At 39.7% G+C, this 23,502-nt stretch overlaps 1 protein-coding gene across 1 annotated transcript; it reads left to right on the top strand.

Moving 5' to 3' along the window:
- The first annotated feature begins 1,899 nt into the window (after window positions 1-1,899).
- On the top strand, window positions 1,900-2,676 carry LOC103952458 (major strawberry allergen Fra a 1-3-like). Its single transcript, XM_009364042.3, has one exon. The coding sequence runs from the start codon at window positions 1,988-1,990 to the stop codon at window positions 2,465-2,467; it is 480 nt and encodes a 159-aa protein (XP_009362317.1). The 5' UTR covers window positions 1,900-1,987; the 3' UTR covers window positions 2,468-2,676.
- The last annotated feature ends 20,826 nt before the right edge of the window (window positions 2,677-23,502 follow it).

The raw sequence follows: 23,502 nt of genomic DNA, 5'->3' as shown, positions 1-23,502 counted from the left end.
ATAGTATTAGGATTGACTTTTTAATGTAAAAATATGATTTTTTGTTAAAATGAACAGCACCGAAAACTTTTCGTTAAAGTTCCCTCAATTTAAAGCATCATATTTTCTAACTACACGAGTTGACCACACATATTTAACATTTACAGTTATCATGGTATGACAAATGAATATACATATGCCATAGTCTTTTTGCATGAGTTGACCCAACCCTTTATATTTGAATAAGAATCCTTGCTCTCGGCTACCTTTATATTTGTAGACTAATAAATGTATCGGTGTGGTCTCATTGAGTTTCAAAAATAATATATTATCATATATATTTGAATAAGAATCCTTGCTCTCAGCTACCTATATACTCTATTAATTTAATAGAATCTGTTTGAATTGTCCTTGGTAAAGTTCTGCCAAACATACTCACTACAATGGGGTTCCAACAAGGCAATTACTTTAAAGCCTAATTCGAATGATAACTAACAAATTAAGGTACAATGGAGGTAGAGAATAATGATTTTATTTATTTATTTATTATTACCTTTTTTTTTTTTTTTTTTTTTTTTTAAGGGGATAAGGAGGTTAGAAATGGAAAAAAACTTCTCCTTTCTGTACCATTTTGAGGAGGATTTCAAAAAGATGAGTTTTCTTCCAAGTAATTCATCTTCTACTCCAAGTTTGCTACAAATTTTTCATTTATTCCTTCAACATACCTTGACAATAGTGGTTTATCCATTGCAACCCAATCGTTTATACTACACAAGACTTAAGTGATAATTCTTTTACCTTCAACATATATATTAGTAATCGCAACATTGTAAAAGCTTCACACACGTAATTAGCTGTTGATATATATATATATATATATTTTTTTTTTTTTAAAGTGGAAAATGATTAAGCGAGATTTACTCTTCAACAATAGGCACATGCATTGCATAAAGGAATGGCAATAGAATAGGAAATTTAGTTTACAAATCAAAGGACGAAAAAAAAATTATTGAAAAATAAAGATTATTCCATAGACCTACTAGAAAGAAAAACACTCCAAATTGACAAGCATGCTACGTAACGAAAACATTAGTCTTGCTAAGACTTGATACCTCCAAAAATAATATAGCAATCTTAAACCTTTATTAAAGATGGGAAAGTAATCATAATTCTTATCCGACTAGAAAACCATAATACACACCATATCAAAAACACCCTAACATAAAAACGAACCAAGTTGTTTAGATTTTCCAATAAATTTTACGGAGGTTAATTAGTTAATATTAGTACGTATCTTACAAATAGTATGCACTTCTAGAAGTTCAATTTTTTTTTTTTTGGTCAAACTCCAGACGTTCAAATTAGGGCGACTTGACTTGTATTTCAGCATTAGCTAGTTGCAATTTGTCAACATTGATTGGCCACCGTTTTCCTTTAGGCTTTCACCTCTCCAAATGGAAATGGCTCAAAATAATTTCAACTGTAACAAGTATGATTTATGCTGTTATCCCAATGCACAGTCCTCGTCCCTGTTAACCTATTTAAGGACACAGCCAAATGAAAAATGACTCAAAATTGTCAACTATACAGTAGTAGACAACGAAAATTGAATTATGAGAAGTCCCACATGCATGGTTCATGCATGTTCTCATACTAATGTTTATCATCAAATGGAATCTCATAGTACAAACCCATGTTATATATGGAAAATAATTGAGGTTATAGTCGACCTCGTGATTAATTGGGTATTTTCTTTTTCAATATCCAGATGGTCCTTCCCTTCCTCTTTACTAAAATACAAAATTCCACGTAGAAAAAGTAATGGTTCCCACGTAAATGAATAGAACCAAGCAGGAACTTGCATAATAAAACCTTATGATCAACCATCGGCCTCAACCTATAAATACATACCTCCTCCCTCACTTCTTCACAACTCAAAACCTCCCATTACATCATCTTCCTCTTCATCAATTTCTATTTTCTTACTTTCCAAACACTTCTCAGAATCATGGGTGTTTTCACATACGAATTCGAGTTCACCTCTGTCATCCCCCCTGCTAGGTTGTACAATGCTTTTGTTCTTGATGCTGACAACCTCATCCCCAAGATTGCACCACAGGCAGTGAAGAGCACTGAGATCCTTGAAGGAGATGGCGGAGTTGGAACCATTAAGAAGATCAACTTCGGTGAAGGTAGCACATACAGCTATGTGAAGCACAGAATTGATGGGGTTGACAAGGACAACTTTGTTTACAAGTACAGTGTGATCGAAGGAGATGCTATCACTGAGACAATTGAGAAGATCTCTTATGAGACCAAGTTGGTGGCTTCCGGCAGCGGTTCCGTCATCAAGAGCATAAGCCACTACCACACAAAAGGTGACGTTGAGATCAAGGAAGAGCATGTTAAGGCTGGCAAAGAGAAGGCTTCCCACCTCTTCAAGTTGATTGAGAACTACCTCTTGGAGAACCAAGACTCCTACAACTAAATTAATATTGCCTGTTGCAGCAAAAAGCATTAATAAGTAGTTGTGTGATCTTTTGGCATCATACAATGCATTGGTGTGGTTTTCATTCCCTTTTTCTTTAAGTTTTGAAACAGTGTTTTGACTTATAATTGGAGCTTCTGAATAAAGAGTGAATATTGTATTTCTTTTCATTTAAAAATAAATAAGAGGAAAATCACATTGTTGATATATTTGCAAGTTTCACCGTGGTTATGAATAATGTTCAATTTTCATATTTCTAACTTGACCTCTATTATTCTATATGACATGTCAAGTCAATCACACCAAAAGATCCCACAATAACTAATTTAAGAAAACAAATGCATCTTATTTACCACCTAATGCGCGTTCAGGTTAAAGCATAATATTTTCTAACTACACAAGTTGGCTTAACGCATACAACATTTTACAATTATCATTGGTGTGACAAATGAATACATGTATATATGTCATACGATCTTTCTGCATGTGTTGACCCAAACTACTAAGGAATAATGTTAACGATTTTAGTTCTAACTACTTGAGTTGGCAGGACCTTGCATGCATTGGTTTCTGTGAATTCTTTGTCTCTTCCGACGTTGTCTTGCAACATAAGATTATTCTCTTGTATATATATTTTCAGATCTTCGTTGGTACCCCCTTTTGGGTCAAGTTCTTGATCTATGTAAATCTTGTATGTATTTGCTCCTTCATGAATGAAATATGTCCTTCCCTTAAAAAAATTGTAAGGACATTTACACCGGAGAGTGTTAAAAGTTCAAAAGCCAAAAGAATGATATAATTTGTTCAAAGACTTATCTCCAACCGATGACTAGGTTATAATTTTATAGAGTCCACTATTATTTGGCCAAAGAGGCATTAGGCTAGCCAAATTTAGTGTGGCTCTTAACCCATTTTTTGGGATCCAGCTTCTCATTTGCAATAATTGATTTGAATTCAATGATTAAATTTGAAAACATTCAACAGTAGTTTAACTAAATTAATTAATAAATTTAAAGTACAAACTTAAAACTAATAAAGTATCGAGGGCCTATGTTTAGCCTATTCGGTTGGAGATGGTTTATGAATATGGCCTGATACTATTCATTTAAATATATATATATATATATATATTTATTTTTTTTTTTTGCGGGGCTATACTTCTAGACGGAGCTATTTTTAAACATTTCGGTTGACGATGACGTAAGTAGACCTAAATTAGTTGACCTCAAATGCATAGAAGTGAGCACATCCACATTAATAGATATGACTACGCTCACAATAATGTCAATGAAGTTCTTCATATCTTTAGGTCTCGTCAAAATTAGAATTCTAAGAAAAAAAGAATGCATTTTTGTGACAAAAACAAAGTTGTAATACACCCAAATCTGTTGACAACAAAGAAAATGATATCAGCCTTCAATTTCTAACTACGAATCCTCCAGCAGCCATAGATTTTGAAACATACCCATCAAAATTATTCTAACATACGGAGGAGGAGGGCACTGCCATATAATCAATATCTCTTTGATGCCTGCCTCAGATTGCTTAGCGAGATTAGTATTCTCTTTAAAATAATCTTTAGCCGTTGAGAGGGCTCTAAGAACAGATCGGTATTGTATAGGTTTCTCATTCCTGAATATAAGTGCATTCCTATCGTTCCAGATTTGCCAGCAAATAGCCAGAGCTTTACTTAAACAGCTAATTTCAAATTTTCCTGCGTGTGGCAAGGTACTCAACCAATCATTTACTTTGAGGTTGTCGGCAATAGTAGCTAAATGAATTTCATTTGAACAGGTCCATACCTGCTTAGCATGCTGGCAATGAAGAAAAAGATGGTCCTGATCTTCCTCTTGGTTATGACACATCGGGCACTGGTTATTTACATTGGGTAAAAACTTGCTAAGACGTTTACTAGTTTGTAATCTACCCTTGACCAGAGTCTAGGCAAATAACTTAATCTTAGGAGGCATAATTTGCTTCCAGATCCTATTAATAAGCATTTGCGTTGGAGATGTGTTTAATTCCTCTAATTGGAGTCAAGTCGCGGACTTCATCGAGAAATTTCCATTGGGATTAGGGTCCCAAACAACAGTGTCTTAAATCAAATTTGCAAATCAAACAATGTGTCACTAAGAGAAAATAAGCACGTTAAACCAAATTTTCGAACCAAACCGAATTCAGAGGCTTTAAGGAACTCGTTCAAATGGAGGAGGCATAATTTGCTTCCAGATCCTATTAATAAGCATTTGCGTTGGAGATGTGTTTAATTCCTCTAATTGGAGCCAAGTCGCGGACTTCACCGAGAAATTTCCATTGGGATTAGGGCCCCAAACAACAGTGTTTTAAATCAAATTTGCAAATCAAACAATGTGTTACTAAGAGAAAATAAGCACGTTAAACCAAATTTTCGAACCCAACCGAATTCAAAGGCTTTAAGGAACTCGTTCAAATGAAGACTAGCCATATAGCTCACTAAGGCAGGGTTCTCAAGTTTGCCATCCCACAATAGAGAGTTTTTAGCACGCCATATTGAATGAAGAAGCACCAAAAAGTAATTGAGCTGACCTGGAGAAATAGAGGTTGCACACTGAGAAAACCAGTCGCAGAAAGAGGTGAGAACTCCATGTTGGGAATCAAAATTCATGTTGGCAGAGAGATAGACTGCATAGGCGAATGGACAAAAACTAAACACATGTAGCGCTGACTCTGAAGAGGAACTACAAAAAACGCTAGTGTTGTCCACCTCCACTCCTTTTGACATCACCTCAGAAAGGGTATGGAGAATGTTACAAGCTCTCCAAACACACATTTTAATCTTACCTGGAACATTGACTTTCCGGATAGAATTCCACATCAAAGCCGCAGGGATACTTTGATTCGAAGTGGACGGTTGATCCCGCATGTCATAAGCAACTTTGTAGGCACTTTTGACCGAGAAAGCGCCTTTAGCATCATAGTGTCACATTAATTGATCTGGGGGAAGCATGCCGCTTAGAGGAATAGTGTGTATCATGGCCGCCTCACCAGGAGAAAACAAAGAATTAATCCAGTCGACATTCCATGCTGCTGAGTCAATGTTAATCAATGCCGACACCCATTCTAGATCACATCCAACAGAAGGGGGAGAGAAAGGACGGAATGCCTCTCAAACAAGCATGGTTTAACCACGCGTAGGTTCGTTCTGACCATGGTAAACATAAGCTTTTGTCTAATGTACACTAATTAGTAATTAGCACGACATTAAACAACATCCTGCCTACTAATTACACATGATTATGAGGGTGCTCATCGAAGAGTAGGAGGGTGTGCTAGATTAGCAAGGCATAGGACATAGGCACGCGCTTTTAGAAAAAGAACGCGCCTGCGAACAAAGGAAACGAACGCGCCGACGGGTTCGTGTTTCTAGGCTTTGTCGGTATCACTGCCGGTGTCATCCCAGCGTCCCAGCGCCGATTTGGGTATTGGGTCCTTGCGTTCCGCACCGAAGTGGGTATTGGGTCTTTGCGTTCTGCTGTCGTAGCAGTAACTTATTGCTGAAATTGGGGTTTTAAGCTCTGCAATTTGAGGGGGTCGTCTGCACCTGCAGACTTGGGCTCTCCTTTAGAGAAGACTTCCATTGTTGCCCACATCTACCCACTTTTCAACAGGTTAATTTCTAATTTTTTTAATATTCTTTTGGAATGCAATTTGTTTTAGGCTGATTGCTTTTCATGGACAAGTCACCCACTGTCCTATGCCCATGGGGCTTTCTTGACTTTGCCACTCCTTCCAAATTGAATATTGCCACTGGTTCATTATCCGGACAATCCCCAAAAGCAAGGACCTTTGCTTCCATTGTCACAAATGGTGCATAAACTTCAGTTAATTTAAGTCAATTTCCTATTCCTACTGTTCGAGGCGATGGGACTTATGTTAAGATTAGTGAGAACCTTTATCAAGAACAATTACCGTCATGCAGAACAAACCTAATTGGTAGACTTTTGTTAAAAAAAGGAACGATGCCGATGAAGACTGAGTCTCTCAAGAGTGCCTTGGCTTCTTTATGGAAGCTTCAGAATTCTTGGAAACTAGTGCCTTTAGGCAAAGGATATTTTGATCTTCATTTTTCCACCGAAGAAGACATGAGAAGAGTGTGGGGTGGTGGAACCTGCACACTTCAATTTGGTCTTTTTAGGTTGTCCCAATGGCAACCGGACTTCAAGCCTGGTGACGTCCTTCCCCAAACTCATGCACAGGTATGGATCAAAATATATGGGTTAAGTCAAGAGTATTGGCACCCTCGCATTCTTATGGAAATTGCTTGTGGGTGGGTACCCCACTTCAGTTGGATCATGCTACACGTGAAAAGTTATATGGTTATTATGCTAGAATTCTGGTGGATGTGGATCTTTCTGCTGATTTGCCTTCATCTATTATGGTTGAGTGAGAACAACATGGTTTCTCTGTTGATATTATTTATGAGAATTTGCCTTCAACTTGTGGAAATTGTGGTGTAATTGGCCATTATACAAACAAATGTAGGCATTTAAAGGGCAATCATTCAGATGGGATGCAACTAGATATTGAGGCTCACCGTCGCAGACGCTCACCAACTCCTCAGGTTTATTGTCCAAAACCATCTACTAAGACTGTTTCTCCTTCAGGTGATACTATACACAAGGAACGTTCTCCTTCAGTTGAAATTATTCATAATGAGCGTTCTCCTGGACTTAATAATGATATGGAGGTCCCACTTTGTAGCTCTCTTGAGCAACGACATGTTGAACAAGTTAACGATTTTGCAAATCAAATATTAATCAGTGTTGTGAATACCGAGTTAAGTGTGTTGGCTGACAAGGTTATTGATTCGTCGGCAGATCTTCATGGTCAGTTAGAGACAAATTCTAATAGACAGCTTATAGAGTTACAACCAACCAATAATATTGATGATACCCCTTCTTGTAACTTGAATGACACTCTTTCAAGGGAGACCGATGATGAGCCTATTAAAGAAAATAATATTGCCCATATTGATTCTAATGTTGATGGAGATGTTCCACCTAGTTTTGGTCCGAGGAATGAGATCAATGTTGTGGATTCAGGGAAGGTCTCCAATGACTTTACCCTAGTTCTTAGTAAATCTCAGCAGAAGAAACAGAAAAAAAAAACCAAAAAGTTGACGTATGTAGGCAAGAAGAACCCTATGTTACGAGGGCAGGAAGACAAGTTGTCTCTACCTCTAAATGAAGTTAGTTTATTTGAATATTCGCGGTATTAGGAATTCTGATACGCGTACAGAGCTTTCTAATGTTTGTCATTCCCATCATCCCGACTTGGTTTGCATATCTGAACCTATGGTTACTTTTGATTCTATTCCTTTTGCTTATTGGAATTCATTAGGTCTATCTTTGCTTGCTGTTAATAATAGGGGTGATTTAATGCCTAATATTTGGGTTTTGCATTCTACGAGTTATTGTTCTCCTACTGTGATTTCTTCTTCAGGGCAACAAGTTACTTTTCAGGCTTCTTATGATGGTTTTCTTTCTCAGTTTATTATTGTCTTTGCAGTTACTACTTCGACTCTTCGTCATGCTTTATGGTGCGATCTCTTAAATATTCGTTCTAATACTATAGTACTGTGGATGGCAATTGGTGACTTTAATGCTATTCTTGGAGCACATGAGCAAATGGGTGGTCACTTACCTGCTCGAACTTCGTGCAAGGACTTTCGTAGTACTACTAAGCTTTGTGACTTTACTCATATGGATACTATTGGTGCTTTTTACACTTAGACTAATGGTTGGAGTGTTTGTGGTTACATGGAGAGACGTCTTGACCGCTCTCTTTGTGACACATGCTGGTTACAATCTTGGTCTCATACTAGTTGTTCAGCTTTGCCCAGGGTTGTTTCTAATCATAATTGTCTAGTTTTCTCGGCTTCTGCTATTTCTCTTGGAGGACCGTGCCCTTTTCGATTTTAGTCCATGTGGACATTACATTCAGGATTCTCTGATTTGGTTGCTAAGTGTTGGTAGTCAACTATTGCATATGGGTGTCCTATGTTTGTTATGTTGGAAAAGCTTAAAGCCCTTAAGCGTTGCCTTCGTGATTGGAACTCTAATACTTTTGGCGATGTCCACAAAAATGTCACTATTGCTAAGGAAAAACTTCATAATATCCAAGATATTATTTGTTTTGATGGGAATTCTGAAGAGAGGTTTAATAAGGAAGTTGTGGCTAAGATAGTTGTCCTCGATACTCTTCGTATGCAAGAAGCTTTCTGGCGTGATCGTGTCCGAGTTAAATGGCTTACTAAGGGTGATCGTCATACTGCTTTTTTCCATGCTTATGCTCGAGGTAGGCATTCTTCTTCCAGGATTGTTACTCTTTTGGATGGTGATAATGTACTTTCTTCTCATACTGCTATTGTTGATCATGTGGTAAACTTTTATCGATCTTTATATAGTTCTCCATTTGCACCAACTGGAATTGAGGATGTTTGTGGTGTAATTACACCTGTGGTTAGTGAAGAGGAAATTTTTTCTCTTTCTTGTTTACCTTCAGCTGAAGAAATTAGAAGTGCTGTTTTTTCTATGGATGCCTCCAGTGCTCCAAGACTTAATGGTTTTCCTGGTTCCTTTTATCAGTCTTGCTGGGATATTGTTGGTTTGGATGTTATTACTTTTGTACAAGTTTTTTTTTAAGCGTGGTTGGCTTTATCCGAATGCTAATTGCAACTTTGTGGTGCTTATTCCTAAAGTTGATGGGGCTGCCACTATTGCTCAGTATCGGCCCATTGCTCTTACTAATTTTCTATTCAAAATTATTCCAAAGATTCTTGTTGATTGCCTCGGCCCAATTGCCACTTGCATTATTTCTCCTCAGCAAACGACATTTTTAAAAGGTAGACATATTTCTGATTGTATTGGGCTTGTTTGAGAAGGGTTCAATTTTATGGACAAAAAGACTTTTGGTGGTAATGTAGGCATAAAAGTCGACATTGCTAAAGCTTTTGATACTTTGAATTGGAAGTTTTTTCTCCATGTGCTTTCTAGCTTTGGTTTTTCACACATCTTTGTGGACTGGGTATATGTTTTATTACAATTAGCTCGCCTTTCAATTTTCAATTTTGGTAAATAGCACACCGCATGGGTTTTGCTCTTACTCCCATGTGTACGTCAGGGTGATCCTCTTTCTCCTCTTCTTTTTTGTTTAGCGGAGGAAGCTCTAAGCAGAGGTTTATCTTCGCTTTTCTTTACTAGACAGATTACTACTATTTCAGCCCCATGAGGTTGTTGCCCTCCTACTCATGTGTTATATGCTGATGATCTTTTCATTTTTTGTCGTGGGAATGTTCGATCTCTTCAATCTTTTCGAAATTTCTTGGATAAGTATGGGCGTGCATCAAGGCAACTTGTTAATGCAACTAAGAGTACTTTTTATCTCGGCTCCTCCTTTGATCATCGTAGAGTTCATGTATCGAGACACCTTGGCTTTCGTTTGGGTGTTGTTCCTTTCACTTATCTTGGGGTACCCATTTTTTGTGGTAAGCCAAGGAGAATTCACTTTCAAGCTTTGGTTGACAAGGCTAAAGCCCACCTCTCAGGTTGGAAAAGAAAACTTCTCTCAATGGCTGGACGACTTCAATTAGTGCAGTCTGTTTATCAAATCTTGTTCCTTCATAGTTTCTCAGTTTATCAATTGCCATCTTGCCTTTTAAAACATATTTCTGCTTGTGCAAGGAATTTTATTTGGTCAGGGGATTTAGCTTCCCAGAAGTTGGTAACTGTTGATTGGAGCATGTTGTGTGGACCTAAAAATGAAGGTGGGCTTGGTCTTCGTGATTTAGCTTCCTTGAACTTGACGGCTTTGCTTAGTTTTGGATGGGATGCTTTACAATCCTCTTCTTTGTGGGGTTCTTTTGCTCGTCAGCGTTTTCCTCTTTCGCCTTCCAAAAAACAAAATATCTATTTACGGTATTCTATGTGGCATGGTCTAAAGCGTGCTTTGCCTATTCTGAATAATAATAGTCGTTGGATTATTGGTGATGGCAAGTCCGTTTCCTTTTGGTTTGACAAATGGTTGGATGAATATATTATTAGCCCTTGTTTATCTTCGGTCATTTCACCTAAGGTTCTTCCTGGGGTTTTAGATGTTATTGAAGCACAAAATTGGTCTTTCCCAGATTTTTTTATAAATTTATTCCCTTTTGTGGTGCAACAAATTTTACGTCAACCTTTGCCCTTAAATGTTGAGGATGATAAATTGATTTGGGAGCCCTCACGTATCGGGAAGTTTTCCTTTTCTTCTGGTTATCAACTTATTCGAAGGAAACGTAGTGATTGTGCTTGGGCTAAGGTTATTTGGTGTCATTTTATTCCGCCACAGCTATCTATTTTGGTTTGGCGGCTTTTTCATGATAAACTTCATACCGAGGGTGTGCTTCAACAATGTGGTATTTCCTTGGCATCCATTTGTTGTTTATGTCGTAATTCTGAAGAATCTACTGCTCATCTTTTCTTCGGCTGTCAGATATCTAGGCAGCTTTGGAGGTGGTTAGCTTGCCATTTTGGTACCTTTTTGCCATCTTCAAATTCTTTGGATGTTTTTTGGGATATCTATGTGTGTAAGCCCTTTTCCCAGCAGTTGCACAATCTTTGGATTTTTGCGGGTCTTTCTACTATTGCGACTATTTGGAAGGCTCGAAATAAGTTTATTTTTGATGGCTGACCACTCAGTTTCCATCATCTCTGCATGTTTATCAATTCTGCGATTATTCATGGTGGAAAGTTTATTCCTGGTTACTCTCAGGGTTTTGACACTCGAATCATCTCTTCAATGGGGATCCGAACTATCTCTCGCAAGGCGCCTACTATTCTTCCTGTCCTTTGATCTCCTCATTGGTTTCCTTGGATTAAACTTAATACATATGGTTTATCTAAAGGAAATCCTGGTCCTGTTGCTTGTGGAGGAGTTTTCAGGAACTGTCATGGTCATTTTCTTGGTGGTTTCTGCCAATGGATTGGTTATCGCAACTCTTTTTTTGTAGAATTATCTGCAATTATTATTGGTGTAGAGTTTGCATATCAACTGGGTTGGCATTGTCTTTGGTTGGAAAGTGACAGCTTTAGTGTTATTTCTGCTTTTCAATCATCTAATTTTGATCCTCCATAGCCTTTTCGTATGTAATGGTCTATTTGTTTGGACCGCATCCAGAAAATGACTTTCTACTCATCTCATATGTATCGGGAGGGAAATTTTGTTGCGAACAATTTTGCTAACATGGGCTTGTCTTCTCCAACTTTAAGTTGGCATGATTCTTCTCCGCCAACGGCTTGTGCTGCATTGTTTTCGGACTATGTTGGCTTGCCTGGTTATTGCTTCTCAAATTAATGTGCATCTTGGCATCAAGGTTTGTCTTACTTTCTTTTTTTTTTCCCTAACTTTGCTGTGTTGCTCAACTTGTTTTGCAGGTTTTTTAGGTTTGGTTTCAGAGGGGTTAGGTTTTATGTCCCCTCTTCTTTTCTTTGTATCTCTCTTGTTTTCGTTTCTAGAAGGGTACGGTTTATGTCCCCCCTTCTTTTTCATGTATTGTTTTTGTTATCTTTGTTTTATGAGGGGTAAGGTTTATGTCCCCCCTGACTAGGTGTAACTTCTTTTTTCGTTATCAATAAAATTTCCCTTATATCATCGAGGTTCCCCCCCCAAAAAAAAAAAAAAAAAAAAAAAAGAAAGAAGAAGCAAGGCATAGATCTCCTAATATCACATTTTACTAACCACCTGTGCATTGGCTTCTAAACATCTCATTGTATCTATCATTGTTGTAGTTCTTGATCCTGTGAGGTTTCCATAACCCTAAAGCCCTTCGTAGCTCCTATATGCGAAATCCAAAGACATAGATGTGGATGCAAATTTTTGCATTCTTCTTCTTGGACGAAAATGCACCTGCAAAAGAATTAACACCTTAGGTCAAGGCCAAGAGACTCATGTGCCTACATTTTTGGGGGAGGGGGGGATGGGGCTTTGGCCGAAGAACCTCCGATACCAAAGTTAGAATTTGAGGGAGAAAATGTTTGGAGAAATTTGGAGAATTTTAGAAGAAAATTGGACTTAGGATTTTTGGAGAAATGAGAGCTATTTATAGGGTTGTGGCTGGCCTTATTTGAAGAAATAGGGACCGGCCACTTATGGTGGTGATTTGAGTGTAATTGCAATCAATTAGACAATTAATCAATTAATTAACTAATTAATCCTAATTTGAAAAGAATAATTAGGGGTTACCTTGTGAGGAGGATTTGATGAGGATTGATGAAATAGGTTTTGAAAGAATACCATTTTAATCACCTTTGACCTCAATTGAGCCGTTATTGTCCGTTGTATGGGCGTGGGAGTCTCGATGTGCCTTAAGGGTAATTTTGTCTTTTTAACCCATAAGTCCACGTGTCACCTCCATATTTTTCTTGATAATTTTTTGCTCTACAAATGCCCCCACACCTGTTGGGCTACTTGCAGGAAAGGGCAGCAGGTGTAAAGGTCTCCTTGCTTTAGGAAGCATATGATTGTTTCTTATTTTGATGTAGATTGCCTCTTTAATTGGAAATTAGATCCTTCTAGGAAAGGGAAATAAATTACTTCTAAAGTCTATTTAAGTCTACCTTAAGTAGATTATTAAATCAACTTTAAAGAGCAATTTATTCTACCATACAAGAGAGAGAAAGCTAGAGGATATTTGTTCCCCCTCCCTTAACAATCTTCTACACTTGCCCGTGCAAATGACCGTGTTTCATTGCTTTCTTCGTCTTCACGCCACACCAAGGTAAGACAAACTTAATTTTACCTTGTCTTCGTAAATTTTGGGAGGGAGCCTCAGGGCTTGAAATTTGGTTCAATGGAGGTCGAGAAGGCATGAAAAGGTGGCTGGGAAGTCACTACTGGGCTGTTGCTGTGTGTGGCTTGGCTCGAGGCGAGGGATAGCTTTGGTTTAGGCACTGGGGTGCCGTGGTCTGGACCGTTATGCCTGGGACTAAGTTTGGGCAACTGGGCTTGGGCCCATGCTGGAGAGAAGAGAGGAAAGAAGGTGCGGGGCTGCCAGCTCCCCTCCGTTTGGACTTAGGCCTATGCTGGCATGGTGGTTGGATCAAGAGGCGTGGGCCTTATTTTTTCTTCTTGTTTTTTTTTTTTTGAATGCTGGGCTCTAGCCCGTGCTGATATAGAAGAAAGAGAGAGAGGCCGAGAGTTTGGCCTGCTTGAATGGGCTGAGTAGCGTCTGCCCCCTTATTGCTGTCTTGGGCTGAGAAGCTTGGCACACCGTTTTTTTTTTTGTGCGGCCGTCTAATGAATTTTCCTTGCGCCTTTGTAAAATTTCTTCGAGCATGTCTTCTTTAGGCCACAAGAGTGAGGATGGTGTTTTGCCGTTGTATCGTTAAGGCGGGTTTTTGAGTAAGGTATGCCATTCAGTCGGGGGTGTGCGTGAAGCTTGTTAAGGAGGGCAGTAGCCATAAGCTATATAGTGGGGCTCGGATAGCCATTAAATTTCACCCCTACTACTGTGTGTTAGGATTTACTTTTCCCATGCAACGTTTCTTCCAAGAGGTGCTTTGCTTCATGAAGTGTGCCCCTGCTCAATGTTCTCCCAATACAGTCTGTGTGATGGTGGGGTTTTCCAATCTAAGCCAATTTTTTTACTTAGACTTGACTGTTAACGGATTTTGGTACTTCTTTGACATAGGCTATATCGAGGGAGTTGGGCAGCTGCGATCTCACCATAGGCTCTTTGATCACTCAAGCAAGGGAGATCATGACTAGGCTAAGGAGACTTTGGAGATAAGTGGAGAGTGGGAGTCTGATTCTTTCCCGAGCTATATGTTCCAACGATTTTCATCTCTGTTAAGTAGATTGCTCAGTCCCTCAGTTGCTTTGTACTTTCGTTAAGCTGCCTTCTAATTTACTGATTTTCTCCCTTTGTTCTTGTAGATTTAGAATTCAGCTTGACTCCTAAGAATTCTCCAGATATGAAGGAGCTGCATGTTGCACTAGGTATCATTTTTGAGTTCCGTGGGTGGCGTTGGCTGCTTAGTCCACTTTGTCGGGATAAAGGTGACTGCCCTCGAGAAAAGAGGTAAAGCGGATCAAGACGAAGGCACTAGCTAGTTTAATCACCGTTGTGGAGCCTGTTGCAAATAAACGTGGGAAAAAGAAGATCTTCCCCACCTGCTCAAAAGATGCCGGTTGAGAAATAGCTGAAGACTGAATCCGCTGCTTGTGAGGGTTCACCGACGGCCCTCAGGCTTGTGATTGACTTGCTTCTAATGGCCAGAAAGATGAAGGTGCTAGATTTGAGCCAATGACGCCTTCCATTCCAAAAATGGCTAGTTTAATTACCGATAGGATTACTCAGTGTAGAGGTTTTGTCGTTCCCCCAGTGCCGAAACTAGTGCTAAGGCGTTCGTTGGGAGTTAAGTCTGGTTCACCTTTGGAGAGGCTTGATAATATAAAGAGTGATAAGGTGGACCCTGCTGCTAAAGTGGCGCCTAGGCCTACTCTCCCTGCTGCCAAGACTGATTCTTCTGTTGGGAAGGAAGAAACTACTCGCGTGGGCAGCTATGAGAAATCCATTAAGCTTGCTTCTAGGGAGGCTTTTGAGATTCGTGAGCTTTTTGAAATCAGATCTGCTTGAATTTATGAACGTTTATGCCAAGTTTGTTAATCACATTAATGGGGTTGTTTGCCTAAGTTCCTTTGTGAAACATACAACTGAGTATGGGAAGACTGCTCTACTTGTCATAATGCAAAAGACGACTATTCTGGAGATCGAGTCTATGTTCCTTGACCAAGAGGATACCAAGGCTACCAAGGAGGTGGCAAAGGCTGTGGCAGTCGAAGCTTATTGAATTGCCGAAAAGATCAATAGGTTGGAATCTGAGTTCGTCACTTTGAAGGGTTCTAATATTTTTGCCCCCACTTCTCTGCAGCTTGAGATCGCTTACTAAGAGATCGTTGACTTGACGTTATCCAAGTTAAGTATGAAAGTGCAAAGTAGATCGAGTGTTACATACCTCGAATTCAATATCTTGAGCGTGCCGTTTCTGAACTTCGTTTCGCTGCTTATGTAAAGGATGAAAAGTTGATTACTGCTTGTAACCCAGTGATCCATTTCTAAAAGGTCATTGATAGGATTGAACCCTAAGTGTTGGAACTCTAAGGTGCACTAAAGATCAACAAAAGTTTGAAGAAAGAAGTGGATGAGCTGCAGCATGTTCGTGTTGGTCTGCTCAAGGAGAATGGGCAGCTGAAAGGTGAAAAGGCTGAGCTGGGGGCTTCGCTTGCTCAAAGTCAAGTCGATTTCTACAAGTTGGGTTATGTAGATCATTTCTTTGGTAGGCCATTTGACTTTGAGTTTGCTGGGAAAGACTTCGAGACATTCTCTGTTTCTCCGAAAGACTTGCTTGCCTTCACATTTGAGGCTTCTATTGGTGAAGTAGTCGGAGAGGTTGGTGCCTAGGTTAGAGTAGCTGGGGGTGAAGTGCTGGATGGTGTCACTGCTATTGAAGGTGTGGCGACCGAGTAGTCGTGAAGTGTTCAAGTTGCTGAAGTAGTCTTTAGGTTTTTCTTTATTTTCCTTGCTGTTTTTTGCTTTGCTTGAACTCCTTCGGCCTTTGTTAGTTGTTTATCAATTTTGCTAGAAAATTTAAGAAACTTGTTTCCTTTCTTCATCTTTGCTTCTTTTGTTCATGCCCAATATTTGACTTCTAGACTAGCGGCAGGTATGCTACTTTTTAATAAGCAGACAGGCCCACGTAGCCTATGCAGCCGTGGATGTTGGTGTAGAATTTTGCAAAGTTGTCAGCTATAGGGTCAGCAGCTGAATGCCTTACTTATAGAAACAGACAAGTCTATGTGACCACTAGGTTGTTAACCTTGGCTTTCTTCAATCCTTTGAGCTCTGTGGCCTGCATCACAACATACTAAAGCTAAAGATTTTTGGGTTATGAAATTTGCTAACCGTCCGTATCTAAAGTATGCGGTTGTATGGAATTTTGTAAGCAAGGGTTTTAGAGAACTCCTTGATTTTATGTAACCAACTCTGTAGGTTGCGTAGCAAGTATCATAACACTTTAGGAATTAGTATAGATCCAAATGATCATTCCGCGCTTGGCAGAGGTGAAGCTTATCGACTGCTTAGCATGTTGGCAGTGGATAAAGCTTCGTATATGCACGTTAACTTGTTTAACCTTTCACAAAAATGTGTGGTTGTATAAGTTTAGTGCGGCTTACTGTTCGATGGGTAAGCCATATGCAGTCTTCTGGAAACCGTAGGCTACCTTAGTGCAGTTGGTAGCAGCTTTAGGGTTCCTGGGCAGTCGTCCATAAGGCTTACTGCATAATGTGCCCCATTCGTTTCTAGGGCCCGGTTCCCCACTGATTAGGACAAGAGACCCAAAATCCTTTAGTTAGCTAGGCCTTGAAAAAGACCATTATGGCTATTTCTAGGAATCTCGGCGCAAGCCATTGTGCACCTAGTTATACTAGGGCAGCCCGACTTATCCATATTTGGATATTCGGAGTGTAAAGTTTATCCTCCTGCATTGGAGAGCGAACCCATGTAGGTGTTAGGGAATTGGTTTACCCTTTCGCAATGGAGAACATGGTTGGTCCTTTGGGGGGTGCAATTCTTGCGATAAGTCCTTAGAAAGGGCGCGATTTTCTTTTGAAGTGTAGAAGTGATCAGTTGTTGTAAGCATGCAGTCGAGCCAAATTGTAACTTACTTCTGAATTCCTCATTGAAAAGGGAGTGAAACGAGCGAAAACTTAGCTATAAAGTAGAAATTGCATAACAACTGGATAGTCATTGGCTCGCGAGGTAGTGCTCGTTGAGCTGCTTGAGTCTTCGGGCTTTTATGTAGCCGGAGATCATGCATGGTACTTCCTCAGATTGTAGGCGTTCCACTATTTTTCGATCTCTTTGTCGTTCATGGTGGAAAGGGTGTAGCTTCCCTTGCTGCCTATTCTGTTGATCTTGTACGGACCTTTCCAGATGAGATCCATCTTTTTGGAGCCTTCTCTTCAAGCAGCGATGAAGGCTTTTCTTAGGACTAGATCTCTGGACTGGAACTGATGGATCATGACCCTCTTGTTATAGCTGGAGAGGAGTTGCTGCGATGCAGGTGATGACTTTCTCGTGTTTCTCCTCTGCCAGATCTAGATTTATGGCCATCTTATTTTCATTTTGCTCGATGCTTGGCAGTAGAGTGCTGATACTTTGCACGATGACATTGGGAGGAATGATTGCTTCTGAACTAAATGCCAAAGAGAAAGGAAACTCACCGGTTGCTCGTTGTTTGGTTGCGCGATACACCTATAGACATCTGGGAAGTTCGTCTGGCCATTTTCCTTTCTTGTTGAAGAGGGATTTCTTAAGACAGTCGAGGATCGTCTTGTTGGATGCTTCGGCCTACCTATTGCCTTGAGGATACCTTGGCGAAGACATGTGTTGCTTGATGCCATATTTTTGGAAGAACTTTGCCAAATCTTTGCCTACAAATTGTGGGCCGTTGTCCATGACGATGGATTGAGGGATGCCAAATTTGCAAATGATGTTCTTCCATATGAAGCGATCTATGTCCGTCTAAGTCGTGGTTGTCATTGCTCTGCTTTTACCCATTTGGTGAAGTAGCATGTCGCCGCGATCATCATACCTCTGCCCTTAGTAGCAGGTGGCATTGGCCCTACCAAGTCGATTGCCCACTGCATGAATAGCCAAGAACTCGTCTGTGGGTGTAGTACGTTGGCAGGCAGTGCTGGCACCGTCTTGTAACGTTAGCAACGGTTGCACTTTTGCATTAACTCCTTAGCATCTTGATGCATAGTAGGCCAGTAGTAGTCTGCGTTAAGAGCTTTTTGGTCTAAGGATTGGCCTCCGAAGTGATTTCCACGAACACCTTAATGGATAGAACTTAGAACCTTTAGGTCGTTGGGAGGCACTAGGCAACGGAGATGTGGACCAGTGTAGGATCTTCAGATGAGAATGACATTCCACATGTAGTAGCATGCTGCCTTCGTTTTGGAGTTTTCTAGACTCTAACCTTTTCGTGGGGAGTGAGCCATTGATCAAGTAGTCTATAATGGAACTTTGCCAGTTTGGAGTTGCATGATAGGATTAAAAGCACACCACAAAGTAGCACACAAATGTCCTATTAATTTTCCTTATTAACAATAATATTTTTCAATTGTAGCATATGCAAATAAGGGTCTTTCCCGCAGAAGATTGTTTTATCTAACTATTTAGAATGTCACAAAAACTGGGCTGTTGTCCCTACTGACCAGCCACCGAAAAATAATTATTAGACAGACTTACACTTATCTAAAGTCTACGAAATTTTATATGCATATACCAGACACACAAAGCTATACTCACACAAATTTTTGGGATTTTTGGAGTTGATTTGCTATTTAAATTAAATCGAACGAAAACTGAACAAAAACAGATTTTAAGTAGTTCGCAAATTAAGAAAAACGAGTTAGGGGAATTGTTATCCACCACCAAATAATCATAGAAACATGTTATGTTTAATTCAAATTCCTTTTATTTCTAGATGAAGATGCTCAAGTTGGCTCAATGTTAGAACTCAACCTATTACTCTTTCTTATGTAGTATGTTAAGAGAATGGCGTTTTCAACTTAACTTAGTCCCTAGCATGCAATCTAGAATGGCGTGTTCATAGATTTAACAAGTAGAAATCATTAAGAACGAAAAGAGTTTGAGTCATCACAAGGCATCGTAAGTACTGGTGTTGTCTTACTTATCCTAGAAATTGGTTCACATGTTAATCGCAATTAACAAGTACTACTCTAGAACATATGTAGGTCCTCATTCAACAAGGGCAGGCACACACATATTCATAGCATTAGAATCCTAGATATGCTTACTAAGTATGCATCCGTAGAAAACACATAAAGAATTCATCAATGAGACAAGTAGTGAACCAATTTTCATCCATTATAAAAGTAATTCAAACGAAATGTCATAACAAACTTGCAATCATATTCGGGGCTTCAAACAGCCCCTAACTACTAAAAATTTAGTTACACAATCCTTAAATTAAAAAAAAAAAGATAGACATGAGTTTGAGAAAATAGAACCGAAAGAAATCGACTAAGGCTCTCCCCTTTCCTTCCTTCCCCAATGCTACTTTTAAACCAATTCTTGCTACATCATTTTCTTCTCCTTAATTCACCCACTAATAGCCATTTAGTGATGACAATAAGTGAGAGGAAATGGTGAAACAATTGTAACTCATTGGGTAGCCTTTATGCCAATAACTCCCTCTTAATCCTCATCTTTAATTCCATTTCCTCTGATATTTGAATAGGTGTCAGCTGGTTTGTTCTTGATTGCATCAGTTTTGGCTACTAGATTTATTGGATTTATTGCTTTCAATGCTTTCTTGTCAGTTACAAACTGCTCAGCCTCTTGGGAACCTTTCAGTGTTAAAACGGCCATAACTTCTTCTAGAAAAATGATATTAACAATCCGTGAAATGCCCCAGAAAATAGACATCCGTAGCTTTCCAAGCATATAAGGCTCATTCTCTAATTCATTCTGAGCTGTCCGCAACTTGCTTCCAAAGTCAGATGACCTGCACAGGCAGTTTTGACGAATTTGTTACTTAAAATTTCACTTGTGTTATTTTTCTTTTCTTTGCTTGACAAATCCTACAAAACACAAAAACAAAGTAAATAACTCAAAAATATAAGGAACTAACTAAGAAAAGGCGAGTGAATTTGATATAAAATATATATAAATATAAGCTTATCATTGCACTAACCTGTGACACCTCAGCTGCTGGCTTTACCTCTATGCTTGGCTTGTCTAGATACTTCACTAGAATAGAGCGTTTGAGTTGGTGGTCGAGGGCGGAGCCTAAGCCGGCTAGCGTGTCTGCGTGAGCGTCGTCTGGCCGTGAAACTTGAGTGAAAGTGTAAGTTTGAAATGCCTCAAGTTGTTTTTGCACCTTCTCTAGATATTGCACCATCCTCGGATGTTTTGTAGTGTATTCCCCAATAGTTTGGCAGGTGATTAGTTGAGAATCAGAATGGATTGCAAGCCTTTTCACCATTAAATCTTTTGCCATTTGGAGGCTTGCTAGTAGGCCCATGTATTCCACTTCGTTGTTGGGTGCTTTGAAGCCTAGAATGATCACGTGCTCGAGCATTGAACCATCTGGGGTGACAAGGACCATGCTTGCTCTCGAGCCTTTGTAGTTGGATGAGTCGTTGACATGCAATTGCCAGAAGCCTCCATCGGGTGGAATAGGCACGGCCAGGGCATGGTCAGATGCCTCTGGGGCATCGTTAGGCCGCTTTGTTGCATTGCTTAGGCTAGGTGTGAATTCTGCTATGAAGTTTGCCAAGGCTTGGGCCCTTATCACCGTGCGGGGTGGAAAAACTAAACCAATTGGGCAAGTTCCAACGCCCATTTCATCACTTGTTAAGAAGCGTCTAGACCATTTAGGATTGATCATAGAGGATATTGAGTCATGACAATGATTGTATGAGCTTGAAAGTATGGTCTGAGCTTTCGAGCCCCAACAACTAATGCCAAAATTAAATTCTTGATCTTTGGATATCTAGTTTTTGCATTAAGAAAAGCTTTAGTAGTGTAGAATACCTACAGTTGGGACCTCAGCTTTTCTTATATGAGGGCAGAGCTCATTGCTACTTCGGAGTTTGCCAAATAGATGTATAAGTCCTCCACTGCTTTCGGCTGAGATAGTAAGGGAGGTGATGAGAGATACTTCTTCAGGTTTTGGAAATCTCTTTCGCACTCATCATCCCATTTGTCTCGTTGTGCTCTCTTGATGTCCTTGAAAAAGGGCTTGCATTGATCGATGGACCGTGAAAGAAAGCGATTAGTCAATCTTCAGATCACCTTCAAGGTAGTTGGAGATTTCATCTTTAGGATCGCTCAGAGTTGCTTGGGATGTGCTTTGATTCCTTATTGGGTTACTAGGTGCCCTAAGAATCTAGTTAAAGATACTCCGAATGTGCATTTGGCGGGATGGAGCTTCATCTTGTATCTTCTAAGATGTTGAAGGTTTCCGCCAAGTTGCCGATGTGTTGATTGCTGCCTGCCTTTCACCATGATGTCGTCGACATAAACCTCCATGGTTACTCCAATTTGCTTTTTGAACATTATATTTACTAACCTTTGGTAAGTAGCTTCCTTATCCTTGAAGCCAAAGGGCATAACCTTGTAGCAGTAGGTGCCTCGCTCGATTATGAATGCAGTTATTTTCTTGTCGAGCTCGTACATGGCTATTTGATTGTAGTCGGAGTATGCGTCCAAGAAACTGAGCAGCTGGTTCCTAGAAGTCGAATCTACTAATAGATCAATTCGGGGAAGTGGATAAGAATCCTTTGGGCTTGCTTTGTTAAAATCGATGTAATCTACGTGAACCCTCAATTTTCCCTTCTATTTCTTTTTCACTAGTACGACGTTGGCAAGCCATGTTGAGTGTGCTACTTTTTCTATGAATTTAGCCTTTAGTAGCTTGTCAATTTCCACTTTGATGATCGCTACTCCCTCGAGTGTGAATTGTCTTTTTTTTTTTTTGGATCACTGGTTTGGCAGCAGGGTCGATGTGCATCTTGTGGCAAGCTATCTTAGGGTTTATGCCGGGCATGTTGGAAGGTGACCACATAAAAATGTCACGATTTTCCTTAAGGAAAGCCGTGAGTTCCTCCTTTTCCCTTAGGCTTAGATGTGTGCTAATTCTAGCAGTCTTCTCCAGTTGCTAGGAATCAAGAATGATGTGTTCAGCATCCTCCTCAGATTTCCATCCCGTCTCGTTTACTGATGTGTTGATTTGGATGCCATCTTCTTGATCTATCTGTTGTAATTGCTATTTGGCAGCTTCGTCATCCCTTTGGACCTCGATAGCCTCTAAGGGGGTAAAGGTCTTCTTCTTTGAGTCATTCTGTAAACATGAAAATTTTGTAACAAATGAAACGATTACACGTGTACAAAGTAGATTTGTATTGATGACTTTGTAGGGTTACAATCTCTATTTACAATTTTCCTCTGATTCAGTCTTCAAATTTGATGTAGATGGGTAGGTTGTTGATCTAAGGATCGTGATGACTTGATCTTGGATGAATGATTGAACGATTTGCTTCAAGTTTTGAGCTTGAAACAACGCTTGGATGGTTTTCACCTCAAAGCTGCAACAAAGGTGGTGTTGATGTAGGATTTCGTTGATTCAAGGGTCTTGATGACTTGATCTTGAATCAAACGTCGTTACAAGTTTTGAGCTTGCAACAAAGTCTTGAAGGAATCAGCACAAGTGCTTGTAGATTCTTCAAGGGAATACTTTGGCTTTGGTTGTACGTTCTTTGAAGAGAGCTTTGGCAGCGTATTAGTCTTCAAAGATTTGGCAGATATTCTTCTCAATGTGAGAATTTCGGCCTTTGAATGTAGAAAATTGTGGACCCTTTATTTGTCCTGGGACCTTGTATTTATAGACTTCCAAGCCATGCCTTTGGGTGGATTTGGCTTTGATTTGTCCATGGGAGAATTTAGGCATGTTTTATGTCTTAATTTCAACCATTTTCCCTTGTTTGGCCGAAATCTATAGGGCTTTCTTGCCTATTTTGTGAGTAATCTTCAATTCTTACTTGTTTTAGGAAGATGCTTTAGCTTTCCTTCCGGTTTTAGGAGCAATTTGGGCCTCTTGCCAAATTTAAGGAGATTTCTTCCCCTTTGCTGCATTTTAGGAATGCTTTTGAGCTTCCTTTGCTTGATTTATGCCCCATGTCATTGATGACTTGTCCATTTGTAATGAGTCATGTCACGTGGAGCTTTATGATGCATCATTTGCATGCAATGAAATTTACATGTATACAAATGCTCCCACTTGAAGGCGTGTTGTAGGCATGTGCTTGTCACATGTAGGAAACGTGTTTTGAAATCCTGCAATGTGAAAGCTCTAACTTAAGGGTCGTCGAGACTTGATCTTGAATTAGTTTGCTTCTTCAAGGGCTGTAGAGGCACATTTCTT

Source organism: the organism of the source record quoted next, unplaced genomic scaffold (assembly GCF_019419815.1).
Source record: "Pyrus x bretschneideri cultivar Hongxiangsu unplaced genomic scaffold, Pyrus_bretschneideri_v1 Contig15, whole genome shotgun sequence".
NCBI lineage: Eukaryota > Viridiplantae > Streptophyta > Magnoliopsida > Rosales > Rosaceae > Pyrus > Pyrus x bretschneideri.
The sequence above is the reverse complement of the archived record's forward strand: the minus strand, read 5'-3'. Positions and strand labels throughout refer to the sequence as shown.

Bases quoted from the DNA above. Each gene is read 5' to 3' on its own strand.
- LOC103952458 (XM_009364042.3), top strand. From the start codon at position 1,988: ATGGGTGTTTTCACATACGAATTCGAGTTCACCTCTGTCATCCCCCCT.